Source organism: Protopterus annectens, chromosome 7.part0, assembly GCF_019279795.1.
Source record: "Protopterus annectens isolate FY-2018-M chromosome 7.part0, PAN1.0, whole genome shotgun sequence".
Lineage (NCBI taxonomy): Eukaryota > Metazoa > Chordata > Ceratodontiformes > Protopteridae > Protopterus > Protopterus annectens.
The window spans coordinates 1738735878-1738756378 of NC_056739.1; the positions used below are offsets into that span (position 1 = coordinate 1738735878).

Sequence of the window (20501 nt, forward strand, 5' to 3'; positions counted from 1 at the left end):
CTAGGTCTCTTAGAGGGGGAAGGTTGGCTTCCCCTGATTAAAGTAATAAGGTATTCATTAATTCTTATTTGTTCTTTAGGCATAGAGGCCTGACCATGCGGTCTGGCATCAGTTTTCTAGGCATGGTTCGAGTTTTAGGCCTTGAAGAAAAAGATGGTGCCGGTTTAGTATGCAAGTCAGAAGGCCTGAATACACCCTCAGAAGCCGGTGCCTGCACAGCGGCTCCGGACCCATCCAAGGTAGAGACATCCGCAGGTTCCACAGTTGAAGCATCTCACGGCATACCGGGTATCAGGGTCTGCGAAAGTGCTTCACTGAGTACTGGCGAAGTGGGCGGCCTGTCTCTATTTATCTTTGCGTTTTTTCGGAATTTAGGTAGTTAGATGGCTTACTGAAGACATAGGATAATTGAACAGAGCACCAAAACATTTAAAAGTGCAAATATACCGACGACGGATAGTTCGTGGTTTAAATAAGGCACAAAACAGACAGCGAGGTACGTCGTGGTCAGGGCCTGGGCAAGGAATACAGTATGAATGAAATTCTTTATGAGGGATTTGCTTTCCACAAGAAATGCATTTACTTTTACTGACATCGGTTTAGAGCAAGAAAAAGTTTCCCCAACGGGGTACTTAGCTTTTAGTTGAAGGACTTCTGTTCTGAAACTGGAAAACGAAAATTTCAGGAGTCGGCCGATTGGCACTTGCTAACTGCTTCGGGCACCACATGGCAAGAAAAACTGATGTAATGACGTCGGCTGCAAGTTTTATACCCTTGACGACACGGAAGAAGAGACAGCAATCGACGCAGGACCCAAGACTTTCTTAATCAGGCCGACTGAGGGCTACCTGCAAGCAGATGACCCAAATGTAATGACTGCAACAGTGAAACACGAACATCTGCATTTTTAATAGTGGAAAAACAGGATCCAGAATGAAACATGTTAGCAAAAAAAATAAGGATAGCCTCCAAAAGGCATTGAAAAGGGATCCAGACCTTTGGAAGACACCCAAAAACGAAGCATTTCCACTTGCTAGCATAGAATTTACATGTAGATAACTTATGGGAAGAGGACAAAATATGAACCACTCTCTGAAAGTTTGGGATCTCTGGCCATCACGGCAATTAGAAAAAAACATGCGGTTAGTTTGACAGGCTCAAGGTTTGGTGGGTGAGAGAAGATCTGAACAGGATCCAGCACTCAAGGACAGTATCACAGAAGAGGCCAATGAAAATGGAACCACACCTGGATGGGACCAAAAGGGAGCATTGAATATCAGTCACACTGCCATGTGCAGCCTTCTGGAGAAGAAATGAAGTTATGTGCTCATCATAACATTTCATCTGTGTTGTCCATTTCCATTCTTCCTCAAAGAATGAGTTCGGATCCGATCATGTCCAACTCGGCCACTTTCTAAAGATTCTAGGATTTGACTCTCTAGCTTCTCCCTTACCCACAACACCCCTTACCACTACAATACCTCAGATAGAGTTTGATGCTATTATATGCATTATAATCAGAAAAAAATAATGTTATGACAGAAAAGTGATGGTTGAATTATCAGGAGCGCAAACAGGAACTATGGCTCCTAACAACAATTCCATTAGGTTTGTTCCAAAGTCATGGATAGGGGGAAGGAGGGAGGGAAGTTGTGGAAGAATGAAAATGGACAACACAGACAAAGAAAGTATGTACTCACCATAATGTCCTATCTGATGTTGTCATTTTCATTCATTCCTCACTGAATGGGACAGAGTCCACAGTTTGGTAACCTTAGGTGGCCCTCGTGAACAATGTTCCAGAGAACAGCGGAACCAACGGAAACTGTTTTTGGAGATGATGTTCAATTTCTGATGAGCAATAAAGCTATAGGTATTAGATCAAGTGTCAGCACCACAGATATCATTGATAGAGGCTCTAGCCCAAAAGGCAGCAGATGGTTCAGAGGGAGAAAAAGTACTGAAGTTGCAAAACCATAGTGAGGTCCCAAGGTGGGGTAGGGTCCTTTACTGGAGGTCTAAGAAAAAGATAACCCTTAAGAATGGCCTTATACAATTTAGATGATGCTAAAGGAGTAGTATCTCATATATGATGGCTCAAGATGGCTGCTAACTGAACCTTAACAGCTGCAGATTTGCTCTGCCTTGAAAAATCAAGGCAAGGAAACGTAGAACAGCTGGAAGTGGGGCACTAAAGGGATCCAGCTCTCTCTGATGAGCCCAAAAGGAAAACCTTTTCCATTTACTTTTGTAAATTTTCCAAGACAAAGGTTTATGAGAAAAGACTAGGATTTTCTGAACTAGGAAGGAAAGCCTGGAATATCTAGCAATCATAAGAACTGGAGAAGCCATGCAAGCAACTTGAGGCCTGCACTGTCTAAGTGAATCTGCCTCGATGGGCAAGATTGGAGGTCTGGACTAGGAACCAGTATCCATGGAGGACATACCAAGTGAGACCAACGGAAGGGAAAATGCCTGTTGAGGCCAGAAAAAAAGCAATGAGGATTACTGTGCTCTTCAACCTAAGTGCTTTCTGAAGAAACTTTGGGATAAGGGGCAGGGGAGGATAAGCATAAAGGAGACTGGAGGGCCAAACAGACAAGAGAATCTCTCAGTGACTGTCCCTGAGATGAGAAGGGCAAAGAACCTACTGCATTTGTTGTTTAGGAGAGATGCAAATAGGTCTCAGCAAGGTTGACGCTATTTGTGGAATATCTTGTTCGCCACTAACTGGTTGACAGACCACTCGCAAGGCATGGGCATGGTCCTCCCGAGTTTGTCCACTAGAATGCGGTATTTCCCCAGAATGTGCATCACTAAAAGAAAGCGATTGAATGAGATCTCCTATTGCCATATTCTCATTGCTTCTTGACAAATGGGGTAGGATTTAATTCCCCGTTTGATGATGCAACAAACTACTGACATGATGTTGTTTTGTATCGCAACAGTCCTTAGAGGGAAGAAAGCTCTGTTTCATAGGTTAGTACTAGTCTAACTACCCTTGTGGGCCACTTTAAGCCTAGCCAATTGCCCAATGTGAGAATCGAACCCTGCACCTTGTGTCTGTAAGGTAAACACCTTAACCATTATATCAGCCTCCCATCCCCTTATGTATGCCTCCCAACCCCTCTGCAATACAAGAAACACCGCTCATCACTAGAACACCAATATGCAAATTGGTCTCTTGTTGGGACCACGTGCCTTAAACAGTCCATCCCAAGTAATGTCCGTACCCGGACTGGGAAGTGTCTGTACTCAACATGTCACGGGGCGGAAAAAGGATAAATGGATGCCCTTGACCAATCTCCTCTGAGTAAATCCACCAAAGAGGAGACTTTCTACAAGCCTCAGACAATTTTGCTGGCTGCCTTAAGGGATAATGATGAAATGAACTTGCTAGGGTCCACTGAAGAATTCTCATGTGGAGATGAGCAGTGGGGATTAAAGTTACTCAGAGCAGTTTCAGGGGAGCTGCTGCCTCTGCCATGCATTTGGTAAATACCCTGGGACTGTGATGAGTCCGAAGGGCAGAGCTCTGAACTGATGACTGGCTTCCATCTGGGAGCATAGATACCTTTGAGAGCACCTGCTCATTTTGATGTGATAGTGCATCTTGAAGATCGGCTGAGCACAGCCTTTTGAAGGAGTGGCAGAATGGACTGAACCGTGACTATCCAGAAATTTTTACAAACTGGTTCAAACAACTGAGAAACCAGATAGAGCCAAAAAAAGACTGGACATGAGACCCAAGAAGAACAGAGTACATTCTAGATCCTGCTTGGTCTGGAGGGACCTCTTGGAGGACTCTTATCTAGCAACTTTCTGATCTGGAGCTGCTAGCTCCCTCTGACTGGATGGAATATTAGGGAAAGTTTTCCTTGATTTTACAGAAATTTGTAAAAAGGGAATGAAATATCCTCTGGATATGATCCTTTGCACCCAAGAATCATTTCTTGATGGCTACCCAGGCTTTTTGGTGCAAGGATAAGTGTCCCCCGACTGCCTCCAAAGAGGGACAAGTCAAGGCAACCTTTCAGGAACACTAGGATTTATCCAAGAAGGAATCTCAAAATCCTTGGTTCTGCGGACCCACCCTCTGCAGTGTGGGGGATGTATACCACTGTAGTTATTTCCCCTTCTCCCTCTGGGGGAAAATCTCCACACCATTCCTGGAAAGGACCTTGAGATTTCCAGAACCACATCTTCTTACCACCATGTTGATTCCTAATGAAACGCCTCTGCAGGATAAAAAAGTTGACTCAGAAAGCAGACAAGGTTTTTCCATCCTGTTGACTGCAGAAGAGAGTCTCTAACTATTTGCCCAAACAAAGATAGTCCATCAAAGAGAGAACTAATGAATGACACCTTGAAGTGCTCCTCAAAAATCGCACAGGTGCATCCAAGCAGGATGAACTGCTGAACTGGCCGCCCTCAAGGTACCTTTCACAGCATGTCAGATTAATGTCATGGACACGTTTGTAATCTATTGCAGAGTGGCCAATAGTGAGGAAAAAATTCTTCTCTTCCTCTGTAGACACGGACCCTGGGGTGGAATTAGAAGTTATGTACTCACCATAACGTTCCATCTGAGTAGGTGACTTCATTTGGATGCAACCTGTGGGTATCGGATCCGACCTCGGATCCGAGCCGGCCTTTCAAAAGCTTAGGCTCCGAGCTTCCTAGCTCCTCCCTCTACCCATAACCCCTTGCCAAGCCCTGACTGACCTCAGATTGAGTTTGCCTATATAATACTGAATAAAGCATAAATACTCGCTGTATAAAGGTCAGGGGGATGGAGGGGGGGATGGTTGCATCCAAATGAAGTCACCTACTCAGATGGAACGTTATGGTGAGTACATAACTTCTAAATCTGAAGTAGGCAGACTTCATTTGTCTGCAACCTGTGGGACAGAGTCCCCAGCTACCTGAATCTTGGGCGTCCGTCATGGAAGGATGTTCCGGAGCACCGCTGAGCCAAAGGATGCTCTTCCCCTGGAAACAACATCCACCTTATAATGAGAAATAAAGGTATGAGGTGAGGCCCAAGTGGCTGCCGCGCAGATATCATCCAATGACACACGGGACCTAAAGGCGGCTGATGTGGAGACTGACCTAGTAGAATGAGCCGTAACCCTCTGAGGAGCAGGTCTACCTGAAGTGTCATAAGCCTGCAGAATACAATTAGCAATCCATCTCGATAGTGTGACTTTAGAAACTGCTTTACCCAAAGCAAATTTAGCAAAGGAGATGAACAGCTGATCCGATTGCCTGTGACCAGCTGTTCTGTGAATGTAAAATCGTAATTGTCTATGAACATCCAAGGAATGCAATTTGTATTCTCCTTTGTTGGAGTACTTGGGGAAAAAATACAGATAAGTTGATTGATTGATTGATATTAGATTCTGAAGAGACTTTTGGAAGAAAGGATGGATTGGTCCTGAGGCACACCCCATCTGGAAAGAAGGAAAGGTAAGGCGGTTTGACGCATAGAGCCTGAAGTTCAGACACTCTTCTGGCTGAAGTGATAGCTACTAAGAAGGCAGTCTTCCAGGAAAGGTACTTCAGGTCTGTAGAAGCTGCAGGCTCGAAGGGAGGAGCAGTAAGGGCTTGCAGAACTAAAGATAGGTCCCAAGGTGGTACAATCTCTTTGACTGGAGGCCTCAACAAAAAAATCCCTTTAAGAAAGGTTTTGCACAATTTCGCCGTCATGAGGGGAGCTGTCTCATGACCAATGTGATAATGAGAGATGGCTGCCAACTGTACCTTAATCGTGGAAGAACTTGCCCCTTGATGAAAGAGATCTGTTAAAAAATCCAGCACTGCCGACATAGGTGCTGAAAAAGGATCCAAACTTTTCTGGACCGCCCAAATAGAGAATCTCTTCCATTTACTCCGATAAACCTGCCTAGTGGAAGGTTTATGAGCCGCCACTAGGATGGCCTTGACTGGTGATGAGATACCGGGAGTCCTAATCAAGGATGGAACTGGAGCAGCCAAGCTGTCAATTTCAGGGTGCGCAGATTGGGGGCTGGAATTCCCAGAGGGTGGGAGATGAGATCCGGGATCGGATCCAGAATCCAGGGTGGATTCACTTTGTGAGACCATACAAAGGGGAACCAGGGTTGACGAGGCCAGAACGGGGCGATGAGAATCATTCTGCTCCCCAAACTGTTGGCTTTCTGCAGAAGCCTCTGCATCAGAGGTAGTGGAGGGTAGGCATAAAGGAGACCGGGAGGCCAAGCATGCACCAGCGTCTCGGGATTCCCTGGTGGGGAAGCAGAGCGAAGAAATTGTCGCATTTGGCGTTTGAGTGAGAGGCAAAAGATCGCAACAGGGTTGCCCCAGACGGCAAAAATCTTCTTCACTACCTGAGGATTGAGAGACCACTCGTGAGGGGAAAGAATGGTGCGACTGAGTTTGTCCGCAAGGATGTTGGATTTTCCCGGAATGTGCGTTGCTACAAGAAAGCGTTTGGTGGAAATTGCCCATTCCCAGACTCTCATGGCCTCTCGACTAAGGGATAGGACCTGGTTCCTCCCTGTTTGTTGATGTACCAGACTACCGACATGCTGTCTGTCTGAATCGCAATAGTCCCTGAAGGAAGAAGGTTGTGAAGTGCTTGCAACGCTAGGAGCACAGCCCTCATTTCCAGGACATTTATATGCAACGAAGTCTCTGTGGGGTTCCACGTGCCTTGGACAATCTTCCCCGCAGAATGCCCCCCCCACCCGAGGTGAGAAGCGTCCGTGGTCACTGTGGCTCGGGGAATGCTGCAAAAGGTCTCCCTGTCAGAGGCTCCGGAGACCGAAGCCACCAAAGGAGGGAATCCTTGCATGCTTTGCTGACCGCTATCGGACTGTTGAGAGAGGAATAGAGAGCGGACCACTGAACCTGAAGTGTCCATTGAAGAACCCGCATGCATAAGCGCGCATGAATAAGAAGCGGGATAGCTGCCGCCATAGAACCTAGGGCCCTCAGGACCGAAGCTGCTGTCGGAAATGGTTGCAGGACCGCTGCGACATGACACTTCAGGTTGGAAATTCTGTCTGGGGTGAGGAAGGCTTGCATTGACCTGGTGTTTAGCCTTCCTCCTATGAAATCTATAATTTGTGTGGGGTGCAGTAAAGATTTCTCCCAGTTGATAGTGATGCCCAGCCTTGGGGCTATGAAGGAAGTAGTCCCTGGCTGAGCACAGAAGATGCCTTGATGATGCCGTCAGGAGCCAGTCGTCCAGGTGCGGAAAGACCTGTAATCCCTGGAGTCTCAGGTGGGCCGCTACACCGCTAGTACCTTGGTGAACACCCTGGGGCTGAGGTGAGACCGGAGGACTCTGAACTGAAAATGACTGGCTCCCAGCCAGAAGTAAAGAAACCTCCTGGACCGTCTGTCCATGTGAATGTGGTAGTCAGCGTCCTTGAGGTCGATGGAGCACATCCAGTCGTTCTCCCTCAAGAGGAAGTATAGATTGAAGGGTGACCATCCGGAACTTTTGCTTGGTTACTGACAGGTTCAGCAGGAAAGATCTAAGATCGGTCTTAAGTCCCCGTTTTCTTTGGCACTAAAAGAACCTGGAGTAAAACCCTGACCCGGTTTGATCTAGGGGACGACTGGATAGTTTTTCTAGCAGCTGTCCGATTTCGATAGCTGCTGCCTCCCTTTGGTCGGGTGGTACATCTGGGAGGCTGCGAGATCTGGGAACTTTGTACAGGGGAATTGTATAACCTCTGGATATCACGCGAAGCACCCAATGGTCTGTTGTGATGGACTCCCAAGAAGTTAGGTGCCTCGAAAAACGCCCCCCGACTGCCTCCAGAGACTGACAGCCGGGCAACCCTTCAGGGCTGCTGCGTGGGCCTATCAGAGAAAGGTTCTCTGGACCCAAAGTTTCTAGGAGCCCCTCTGCCTCTAGGACGGCGACCTCCCTGTCCTCCTCTGCCACGGAAGGACTGGTTATCCGGAGCAGGTTGGGACTGCTGCGACTTCTGGAACCACATCTTCTTCTGTCCCTTTTGGTTCTTCGAGAAGGACCTCTGGGGAGCTGAGAAGCGGACTCCGACGGCAGACAGCGTCTTCCCGTCCTTCGCTCTGGACCAATGTTTTGCGAACAGTTTTGCCAAACAAGGCAGAACCATCAAAGGGGCATTCGCCTTTGAAGGGCTCTGCGAAATCACAGTGGCGGAGCCAGGCCTGCCGCCTCATGACTAGGCCTGCTCCGCTGGCTCTAGCAGCTCCCTCGGTAGCGTGAGAAAGTAGCCGCATAGATGTGTTAGAAACTGCTCTAAGAGTGGCCATTCGGGTGGAGTATACCTGCTTGTCCTCACCCGACATGGACTCTGGGGGAGATGCAGCGTATTCTTTAATCAAATCCCGCTGCATCCTGATGAAGGGTGCCATGTAGTTCAGCGCTCTCAAAGAGAAGGTTGCTGAACTGAAAACTCGCTTCCCAATGCGATCCATCGAGCGGGACTCCTTGCCCGGAGGATGCATAGAGGGACTCTCCTGGGCCAACTCCCTCTTAGTGGCTGCAGCCATCATGGCATCTACTGGGGGCCTTTGCTCCAGTGAATGCGGTCCGCCGGAGGGGAAAGGATACGGTCAGGACGCTTGGGTACAGGCTCAACGGTGTCCGGATCCTTCCACGCTCTGGTGGATATAAGGTCCACCAGAGGGTCGGCAGGAGGGGACACCCAAGAGGTAGATGGGCCCACCTCGAATGCCTCCAAGAACACAGACTCGTCTGAGGAGGCCTTGGGGGCAGTCCACCCCCCCCGATCCTCAACATTTCCATAATGTCTCCAAATGAGACGTCTTCAGGGGGTGACCTTGGGGAGCCCTCCCCTTCATCCAAGTCTGTGTCTTCGGTAACGGACTCGGGGGAGTCCATGTGCTTCCTTTTACACTTACGCTTCCGAGGTACTTCTTCGGGGGGGCTGTCCAAGGAGTACTCTTCCGCAGCTGGGACATCGAGGCGGGCTGTCCCTGGGACCGGCTGGTGGGAGCCTGGCCCAACTGCAAGGGAGTGCGGGATGGAGTCGTGGCAGGGACCGGGGGTCCGAAAGTCCTCAACAGTGCCCTTTCCACTATGTCGAAGGCCGAGGGGGAGCCAGCTTCTCTGAACCCCGAGCCGACCCCCGGATCCGACGCGGATCGGAGCGAGCGAGACTGTCGGATCCGAGACCGTGTGCTCCGACCAGACGGAGCCGAAGACACACCAGCTCCCTCAGATCCGAGGCTCGGCCCTCGGCTCCGAGGTCGGGTCCGGCACCAAGCACTCAAGGGATGGGACGGATCAGAGGTGCGCCGACCTATCGGATCCAACCCACCCCCGGATCCAACTCTGCCCGGCACCAACAGCTCCGAACCCATGGTGTGGGTCGGAGAAGGAGCCAAAGGCGAAAAAGGGTCAGCCCCTCCCGGATGGGGGCTAGAGCACTCCCATTTGCATTTGGGCCTGGATGAATCTCCTCATCATCCGGTCCATGTCTGCTTCACTCATGGAGAAGGTAGATCTAGTCGAGGCCACCGAAGCGGACCTAGAGAGCCGCCTTGGGACCTCGCTGAAGGGCTAGCCTCCTCCTCCTCGGCCCAGGAGAGAACCGAGGGAGTGGAGCCGAGGAGGAGGAAAACTAGAAGGCACAGGGAGGCCCGTTTGGATGGAGGAGCGAACTAGAGGTTTCAGCTCTCAGTTTGTGGTGCCTCTCCTGTGCCTCTCCTTCTTTCTCTCTCCTAGAAGTCTCTCCTCCGGCCTTAGAGGGAGGTTGAGTCCCAGCCGGGAGGAGAGCCCACAGCAACTGCTTGCTGTGTAGAAGGGCAGAAGCCGGCATCTGGAGGAGAAGTCCCGCCAGAACAAGCTTCACCTCCGCCTCAAAGCTGGGGTTGAACCCTGCACAAATGGTACAACCAGATGGCAGGTGTTCAACCCCAAGCATTTAACATAGTGTGGCCATCCGCCGGGGACAGCTTATGGCCACACTCGGTGCACTTACAAAAAACTGCCTTATGGGCTTCAGACATACTCTAGCCCTAACAGGCCTAAACACACACAAACCACTCAAACTACGCAAACCCGAGAAGAAATTATAAAAGATAGAGGAAGGAAAGCCTAACAGACACACTTCTATCTAAAAGAAAGAAAAAAGGTTAAATTTTACAAAATTTTCCTGTCAGAAAACTTATCTGCACTAGGAGCTCAAGGAATCCGTCGCAACTTGAAAGCGGCAAACGAAATCTGAGGTCAGTCAGGGCTTGGCAAGGGGTTATGGGTAGAGGGAGGAGCTTGGAGCTCGGAGCCTAAGCTTTTAAAAGGCCGGCTCGGATCCGAGGTCGGATCCGATACCCACAGGTTGCAGACAAATGAAGTCTGCCTACTTCAGATTTAGAGTTCCTTTACCAAGTCCCTCTGAAATCTGATAAAATGCACCAAGTAGTTCGGTGATCACAGGGCAAATGTCACTGATGCATAAACTCGCTTGCCAAACCTGTACAACACTCTAGACTCTCTGTTGGGGGGGAGGGGTAATGGACTGTGGAGCTTGGCTCAGCCAGCTCCTTTTTGGTGGCTGCCGCAACAACCATGACATCTACAGGAATCCCTTTAGTCCAGTACTGTCCATCAGCAGGGGGAGCTTAAACTTTCCCCAGGGCATTTGGTGATAGGTTCCATGGAGTATAGTTCCTTCCATGACCTGCGGGAGACCAGGTCTACAAACTCATCTACAGGGGAGGCAACTAAAGACAGATGGGCTAGACCTGAAAGCTTCCAAGAACACAGATTCCTCCTGGGAAAGGGTTTGAGAAGACCAACCACCTTTCTGGTAAAGGATCTCTAAGTAATCTCCAAACAAGACACCTTCAGGTGGAGATCTAGGGGACCCTTTCCCTGCATCAAAATAAGTGTCTTCTGTGAGGGATTCCTGTGGGGAATCCAAGAGACTCTTCTTGCAAGCTATCTTCAGAGGAACCTCCTCAGTGGGATGTGCCGGGGAAGTATTGGAAGGAAAATGCAGTTGTGTATACTTACCATAAATGTAGATGTTCGACTGTATTCACTGTTGCAGTCATCACATTTGGGTTATTTGCCTGCGGCAGCCCTAGCCTGCCTGAATACCAGAGTCTTTGGATTCCTGCATCGGATGCAGTCTCTTCTTCCATGACGTCAGTTGTATAAAAACATGCAGTCAACGCCATTACATCAGTTTTTCTTGCCCCAGATGCCCCCACAATGGGAAGCAATTGTATGTTATGGTACACCTCCATCAAAAATCAAATACACCAGAAAACTTAAATATACCAAACAAGAAGGAAGGGCAGAGCCAAGAGAAGTCAGGGGGCTGGAGGGAGGGTAACCAGGACTGCAACAGTGAATACACTCGAACATCTGCTATTATGGTAATTGTACACAACTGTACTACGTTCTTCGTGTTTCACTGTTGCAGTCATCACATTTGAGTTGATTTCGAAAGCTAAGGAAGGGAGGAGGAAGTTAGAGAGCATTAGGGACAGCAATTAAGCCCTGCAAGACTGCAGTGGCAAAAAAACAGCCCTGGATTTATAGAAAATAGGCATGTGGTAATGCTTGGTGAAGGTATGTACAGAGCTCCAAGTAGCAGCTTCTGGGATGTCCCTGGTAGGGACTCCTCTGAGAAAGGCTGCAGAGGTAGATGCAGCCCTGGTGGTGTGTGATCATATCCCCTGTGGGGTAGGTTTTCCATGGTGCTTGTAGCAGAAATGCATGTAATGGGCTATCCATTTGGAAATGGTTTGCTTTGAAATGGCCTCTGCAGCAAAGCCAACTAGCAGCTGTTCAGATTTTCTGAGAGGCTTAGTCCTGTCCAAATAAAATCCAAGTGGTCTGTGCACGCCCAGAGTGCAGTATTTGTTCTCCTTTGTTTTGTGGATTAGAGAAAAAAAGTAGGCAAATGAATGGACTGATTTAGTCCCACTAGACACCACTTTGGGCATAAAGGAAGGGATGGTTCTGCGGGAAACCCTGTCTGCATGGAAGATGATGAAGAGTTCCACTGCCATGAGGGCCTGTAATTCAGACAGCCTTCTTGCTGAAGTGATGGCTAGAAGGAAGGCTGTTTTCCAAGAAAGAAATTTCAACTCTGATGTTGCAGCTGACTCAGAGAGGGGAGAGGGAGCTTTTCCAATACAAAGTTAAGGTCCCAAGCTGGAGTAAGGGCTCTCCTGGGGGGTCTTAGATTTTTGGCCTCTCTAAGGAATTGTTTTAAGCAGGTGGTGAGAGAAGTGGGGTGGCTTCGTATTATAATGTGCTGAAATGGCAGAGGCATGAATTTTAAATGAAAAGAAGAATAGGCCCTTGTGAAGTATTTCTGTTAAGTACTGAAGAACATGAGGTAAGCTGGACACCGTTGTGCCCATTCCCAGAGTCTAGCTCCAGGAACAGCATCTTTTCCACTTTTCAGCATAGGACTTTCTAGTACTAGGCCTCCTTGCCTCCAGAATGACATCTAGCACCTACTTACTGAGGGATGTTATTGGAGAGCTCAAGGAATTAGCCAGGCTGCAAGATTCAGGGTTTGAAGCTGAGGGTGCAGCATCTGGCTCTCCTGCTGGGACAGCAGGGAAGGGGGTCTGAGGCAGGTGCCATGGCTCCAGCAGTGTCATACTGCTCAAGAGGGGGTACACCAGTGCTGGCGTGGACAGTCTGGTGCAATCAGTATTGTCCTTGGCTTGTCCTGTTTGATCTTTAGTAGAACCTTCGAGAGTAGAGGCAGAGGGGGAAAGGCATAAACTGAGAGGCTTTCCCAGGAAAAGGACAGGGCATCAACTTTCTAACCTTGACTGTGGGAGTCCTTGTGCAGAATTTGTCCAATTGGTAGTTCTGAGGGGAGGCAAACAGGTCTACCTATGAAGTCCCCCATTTGTTCCTCAAGAGGTTGAATATTTTTGGTTCCAGTTTCCATTCGTGTGGGTCCATGGGATTTCTGCTTAAGTCGTCTGCCAGTGAATTTAGCTTGCCTGGCAGGAATTGAGCTTTTAGGTGCACTTGGTAGCTCAAGGCTGCGTTCAAAAGAGCAATGGCTAGTCTGCAGAGAGGGTACGAGTGGGTTCCCCCCCCCTGCTTGTTTATGTACCACATAACTGTGGTGTTGTCTGTCTTTACCAATAGTTGTCCTGGAAGAATGCTGTCTTTGAAGGCTGTCAGGGAATTCTGTAAAGCAAACATTTCTTTTTGGTTGATATGCAGGTGCAACTGTCTCGGGTTCCATTTGCCTGGAATGCACTGCCCTGCCAAGTGAGCCCCATATGCATAGTCTGATGCGTATGTTACTAGGGTTTGGGCGGCAGGGGTTAGAGTGAAAGAGAGCCCCTTGTTGTGGCTGCAGGCCTCTGCCCACAAAAGGAACTCTGTCTTTATACAAAGAATGATAGGAATCACTGATTCCAGGTCCTGAGAATGTTGACACCATACGCTTTTAAGATACCATTGTAGATTCCTCATATGCAGTTTTGCATATGGAATTAGTAGAATGCAAGAGGCCATGAACCCCAGGGCTTGCAGTATTTTCCTTGCAGATAGCTAGGGTTTTGTGACCAATAGTTTGAAGTAGGTTGTCAAATAAACTTGTTTCTCCGGGTGAATAATGTCATTTGGGAAGTTGTGTTCAAGCTTGCTCCCAGGAATACAATCTGTTGGCAGGGTACTAGATGAGACTTCTTTTCGTTTAAGGTGTACCCCAGTGAGGTTAGAAGTTTCTTTACAAATGCTAGATGTTGTGATAGCAAGTCCTGGCTTTCTGCCTGAATCAGACAATTGTCCAAGTATGGGTCTATTTCAATATTTCTCTGCCTACAAAATGCAATGGCTGGAGCTAGACACTTTGTGAATACCCTGGGTGCAGTACATAAGCCAAAGGAAAGTGCAGAGAACTGATTGTGCATGGAGCCTGCCGTGAAGCATAGGTATTTCCTTCAAAATTCCCTTATTGGAATGCGCAGGTAAGCTTCAAGTCTAAGGTTGCCAGCCAGGCATCTTTGCCTAGCATAGGAAGAAACTGTTGATGTGTTAGCATTTTGAATTTTGGGATTACCAGAAAGGTGTTTAGAATAGAGAGGTCCAGGATAGGACGCCAGGAGCTGTCTTTTCTGGGTACCAGGAAATGTCTTGAATAAAAACCTTGTCCCCTTTGTTCTGCTGGGACAGGTTGAATAGCCCTGATACTTAGAAGAGAGAGAACCTGCTGTTGGGCCTTCGCCCACTGATTTAGGGGTAGGTCTGGCCAACTGTTTGTGGTTGGTAGTGTGTGGAAGTGGAATCTGTATCCTAATGAAACTAATGTTCAAAACCCATTTGTCCTGGGCAATGAGTTCCCAATTTTGTGCATGCAGGGCAAGCTTTCCTGCTAAGGGAGCAAGTAGTTGAGCAGGGCTTGGAAGGATTAAAGTTAAGTCATTGTGCCATTTTTCCATAGGGGGTAGCTTACTACTCCCGGCAATGGAAGTGGGATCCCCCCCCACACACACACTGCTTGGTCCCGTGCGCAGCCTGAGACTGTAACCTAGATGGTCTGCTGTTCCTGGGTTTGGACTGAAAAGGCCTGGAAGAAACTGGAAAGGACCATTTCTTAGAAGGCCAATGCCTACTAAACCTGGGAGGCTGTATTTGCAGTAAATCTTTAACAGTTTGCATAGATTTAGCTTTTTCCCCCATCTTTTTGAGGACTTCTGCTTTGTTACCAAAAAGGCGGTCTTGGTTTAAGGGAGCATCCAGTAATTTAGCTTTAACATGATCTGGCAAGTTTTGCTCCTTAAGCCAAGCATGCCTTCTAAGTACAGACCCAGTGACAGCAGCCCTACAAGATGCTTCTAAAGCGTCAAAACCACATTGCAAAGTATGTTTACCAACTTGTTCTGCAGAATACATTAAATCCTGTAAGTCTTTGTGTTCAGCACAGAGAGGAATCAACATAATTTTCTGTTTAAGTAGTCCCATAATATTCTGCTGATACTTTAACATATGAAATTTGGCAATTTAAAGCCCTAATGGCCAAAGTAGCAGAAGTGCATACCTTCTTACCCCATCTGTCCAAGGCTCTAGAATCTCTAACAGAAGGGGTAGGATTTTTGGCAGCAGTAGCCTTAATGTCTTTTGGGCCTTGAGAAATGGTCTCTGGATCCACAGTAGGATTCTTGAAGAGGAACTTGAGAGTCAGGTACTCTGTAATACCGGTCAAGTTTTCTCCAAAAGAAAAATCTTCTAGAGGGGAAGCAGAGGGAATGGAATCCTCTGCATCAGAATCCTCATTGGTGGATAAGGGCAAATCCTGGTAAATCAGAAGGAACAGAAATATCAGATTCCTGCTCGAAGAATCAGAAGGAAAATCACTTCTAGGTTTCTTAGAGGTGGAAGGCTGGCTTCCCCTAATTAAGGTAATAAGGTCTTCAGCCATTTTAACCATTTGTTTTTTAGGCATATGGGCCTGAGCATACGGTTTGGATGTCCGTTTTGTAGGCGTGGTGCGAGTTTTAGGCCTGGATGAAGGAGATGGCGTCTGTAGGCATGAATACACCCTCAGAAGCTGGTGCCTGCACAGCGGCTCCGGACCCATCCAAGGTAGAGACATCTGCAGGTTCCATAGTTGAAGAAGCATCTTGTGGCATACCGGACTCCGAATGGGTCTCAGTAGAGGCCTGCAAATCTGAAGTAGCAGGTATCAGGGGCTGCGAAAGCGCCTCACTGAGTACCGCCGGACTGACGACTAGCTTAATGGAAACGCCGTCAGTTTTGGACCTATGCGGTCTCTGTCTTTATCCTTACGATTATTCGGAAGATCGGTAGTCGGATGGCTTAACAATGCCATTTCAAAGAGATACAGAGTACCAAAATAATTTGCTGCAAAGATAGCACAACGATGAATAGTTCGGGGGAGGAACAAGGCACAAAACCAACAGCAAGGGATGTTGTGGTCTGGGCCTAAGGAGGAAATGCAGTACGAATGAAAATCTTTGAGGTATTTGCTTTCCACAGATAAGACAAATTGTTAACTTTTACTGACATCGGTTGGAGCAAGAAAAAAGATCCCCAATAGAGTACTTATCTTTTTTTGAAGACTTCACTTCTGAAACTCGAAAAAGAAAATTTCAGGAGTTGGCCAACCAGCACTTGTGAACTGTTTCTGCTTCAAGCACCGCACAGCAAGAAAGACTGATGTAATGGCATCAGCTGCATGTTTGTATACGCCTGATAACCTGACTGCATGAAAGGAGAAACAGCATCTGACGCAGGAATCTGAAGACTAGTATTCAGGCCAGATGGGGGCTACCTGCAGGCGGATAACCCAAATGTGACGACTAATAGTGAAACACGAAAAACATCAGGGAGTTCCTTGGTGGGAACTGCTTGGAAGATAATCTAGGCTGGCTGTCCCCAAGGTGCAGGATACAAAGACAGACACAAGATCGAAAGAGGGAATAGGGCATGGATCCGAAGTAGGGAGAGTCCAAACTACTCTGGGATTAGAGAGAATACCCTCTCCAGAACCTCAAATGCAGAGGGGCCGGAAGAAGCAGAGGACAATACCACCAGAGCAGACACTCACTGAAAAGACACTCCCAGACCTCCCCCAACTCTCTACTCAAAGGGAGGAGTCAGAGGAGAGCTATCCAGCATCAATGCTCCAAGGGAAAGTAACATCTCTGAAAACTACGGAGTCAAAGTCAACTCCTTAGATTAGGCTCCAATGCTTCAGCTCTAAGAGCCACTACGTTCCAACAGTATCAGACCCAATCAGGTCAGGGAAGTCACAGGAGTCGAAGATGAAATAATCTTTGGGTCACAATGTTTGAGCTCTCAGAATAAAGGACTCCAAGATAACTGGTCAGATCAGAGAAATAGCAAGTTCAGAAGGTTGATAGCTCACAGATCTGATGGGAAACAGAGCTGGCAAGACACCAGTCTAAATCTGTCTACCGAGGAATGTTTTCATCATTCTGTCCACCTCAGATTGACAGAGTACGAGAAGAACTAATGGAAGAGGATGTGGAAGTTGGCCTTGACATCTTCTTGGGAACCTTTTTTTTTTTAAACAAAAAGAGGGGACCTTAATCTGGGGGATACTGGCTACAGAGAAAATCGAGGAGGTGTGGCTGCAGATTGTGTCAGATCAAAAGGCTTCTGTTCAGAGGTCTTAGAAACCTTTGTTTGCTCTAAAGGTGTAGACTGAGGAGACTGAGCAAGTGAGTGTTCATGGTGCTCCCGGAGTTCCTTAAATTTTTGATAGGGCATTCAAGCCCCTGAAGATGTGTCCGTAGAACAAGTTGATGCCAGAAAGAGGCTTTTAAATTTATTCCTCCTATCGCTCTTGTGTTCAAGGCCACACGCATGTAACAAGAGATGTCCAAATGTACTAGGCCCAAACAATAAACCCACTCCCTGTGGGCATCAGAGAAAGCAGAAATGATGACAGCAGAGTCGCCCATCTGCAGCTGAGGCACTTCAGCAACTTGTTGTGCTAGAAAAAGCCATTTATTAATTTAGTTGTTTCTGTGGCTGGAAGAACCATGGAATGGTTAGTACATTCCATGGTTGTTTGTGTTTTTCTTTTGGCTTTTCCCGGTTAGGGGCCGCCACAGCGGAACTCGAGTCTGCTAATGATTGGCAGTAGGTTTTTACGGTGCCGATGTGCCAGCCCAGCACCCAACCTTCAACGAAGGCACACCCATTCATGCATGTCTTTCTAACGCCATTCTACCGTGGGGTGGACATGCAGACTCCACACAGAAGGCGCTCCAGCTGAGAATGGAACGGGAAAACTTGCTGTGAGGCGACAACGCTACCGCTGCACCACCGCAGTTGAAAAAGTAGAAAAACATACCTAATTCTGAGGAAGCCTGGCAGCAGTAGTTAGTAAAACAGTTTAGTAGTAAAAAGTTGCTTTTTCTAAATAAAAGAAAGCAGTGAGAAGAACATTAAACACTTACACTAGCCTTGAAAAGTAAACAATTCAATGTTTAAAAAGAAAAAAAATAGTTTTAAATTAGGTTTAACAACTATTTTCCCCCACAAAAGAAAAAAATTATATTCTTGTCTAAAAGTTATTAAAAGTCACATGATAATCTATAAAAAAAACCCACTTTCCTAACAATTTCACAGACGTTCAATTTCAGTCTTAACATTAAAAAGTGGGATCTGCCGTGCAATGAAAAGCGTTAGTTGACTGTTGATCTTTGAAAGCTTACAAGAGGAGTGCTCTTTGGCATAAAGAAAGCTCTGTAGGGCTTGGCACCCAAACTGATCTTTCCTCAACTCAGCTTAAGCTGACTGTTTGGGCCTACGGACGATGCCCTTGAAGCTTTGGAAGTTGGTCAGCTGATGCATACTTAGCCACATACAAGCTATTTATTTAATGGCTACAGCAACAGTGATAATAATGCAGTTAATTCTCACGTTACACACATTAAGACGTTGAGAAAAAATGTATAACCAGACATATATGGGCAGAGTTTTAAAACAATGTCACACTCATTCACAAAAGGCCTATATAGCAACAATTCAAACAAAAAAGTTCCATTAAAAAGGTTTCAAAAAAAGACCCCAAAGGAAGGTTCTCAGACTAAAAAAAAAAACACTGGTGCTGTACAAGAACTAGCAAACTCTACTAAGGGCCGCAATCTCCAAGACAAAAAGAAATGTATACAGTTCTAGCTAGAAAATTAGTGTAGTCACTTCCATCATCTACAATTATATTTGGTTTGAGGGTTGCTTGAGGACAGGGGGTTGTGAGTTAGCCGTCCCTGCCCTAAAGAATAAAAAATTGAGTCCAGCTGTATAAAATATTGCTGAAATAAAAAAGAAAAAACATCTGCTACTGATAAAACACGCAGAACATTTTCAAGCAACGCATGGGCATGGAAACAGTAAAGAATCAGAGATGATTTCACGATGTGTTTCAGTTTAATTAGCCTTACCTTTTCAGCATTAAGTGCTTTAATATGCAATCGAAACTTTTCAAGTTCATCTAAGCTTGGCACCGAATCTGTATCAATAATGTACAGATCTGAGCAAAGAATGTCACATAAATCTTGGTCTTGTTCTTGCAATGCTTTCATTTCTTGCATGCGCTCCTTCTTCTGCTTTAACATAACTTCTACTCGCATTCGCAGGTCTTTTTCTAGTTGTAAAATTGTATTACCTTCTTCCTCCTGTGAGAAGATACAAGCCAGATTTAAAAATACAAGTCATATGCATTCTTGCCTGAGTAAGTTGCACTAAGTTTTGAAATTCTACACAAAATTTGAAAGCAAAAATTCTATTACATAGAGCTGACTCCTGTCCAAAACATCTCCAAACACTGTTTAATATAGGAATAAAACCCACGCCTGAGTGTGGGTAATGCTGGATTTACCCACGGTTGGCATGGTTTGGTCACGAGGGCAAAGCCCGAGTGGCCAAACAAAGCCAACTGTGGGTAAATCCAGCATTACCCACACCCAGAAGTGGGTCATTGCTATTATACAAGGACATTATTTAAGAAAAAAAATAATTACTTTTCTTAAATAATGGCATTGTACAATGCCTCCTTGCTGCCCTTCCGCAGCTGTCTGGTATTCTGCGGCAGTTCTGATGTACTGCACATGCGTATGCCTACGCAGTACATCAGAGCTGTGGGCAAAAGCAACGGAGAAAGCAAGATCTCTGTTGCTTTTTACAAACTGTTTAGCTATGTTAAATGGGTTTAACATAGCGAGACAGCTTTAAAAAAAAGCAACGGAGAATCTCCGTTGCTTATTTTAAAACTGTCTCGCTATGTTAAACTTCGTTTAACAAAGCAATCAGTTATGTAAGAGTTATAGTAATGGAAAAAGTCTGGGCAACTGGAGCTTTTTCCATTACTATAACTTGGATTTCCAACGTGCACGCTGACCAATCAGCGTGCACATTTTTGATTATTAATGGGGGGTCATTGCATAATAAAGCTTTACTTCTGAAATGTTTGGCTGACTAAAGCTCACTACACAGAATCCCTATCTTGGGAATTAACAAGGAAGTCTGATCTAGTTCAGTAATTTATCCAGAGAAGAAAAGAATGCAAAAAAAGTACAAAGCAAAACAACCGTAATATGATAACATAGTATAGCATGTGATGAGCGTGAGATTTTACCAACTAAATCTTTAAATGTACTTGGATAAATACATGTAAAAAAATGCAACAATTTGCAAACATGAACTCCAAAAGGAAGTACAATTACTTACCTGCTATGGATACTAAACTCAACTATTACCTGTACATGGAATACTTTTTTTCAGCCCTTCCTCCTGAAAAAGTATAAGGGACAAACTGACATCAACCAGATAGTCATGATGCTCTGTTGTGTCCTGGGAACTTCCCATCCCAAGTTCTTATATTAAAAAGAAAGGGCTACAAAGGAAAACGGTTTAACAAAAAAAAAAAAATAAATAAACACTCCCACATGGTTGCAATTACAGATTTGTGGGAGATACTAACTTTTGTGAAACACATCTCTTTCCAGCAATT

At 46.4% G+C, this 20501-nt stretch overlaps 1 protein-coding gene across 3 annotated transcripts in view; it reads right to left on the reverse strand.

Annotated features, from left to right (window-relative positions):
* Window positions 1-20501, reverse strand: part of PRC1 (protein regulator of cytokinesis 1) — a 2137226-nt gene that overhangs the window by 1838708 nt on the left and 278017 nt on the right. For all 3 annotated transcript variants that reach the window (XM_044078279.1, XM_044078277.1, XM_044078278.1), the window contains exon 4: window positions 18934-19167. In XM_044078279.1, the coding sequence (XP_043934214.1) occupies window positions 18934-19167 (234 nt within the window). The remainder of the gene's footprint in view (window positions 1-18933; window positions 19168-20501) is intronic.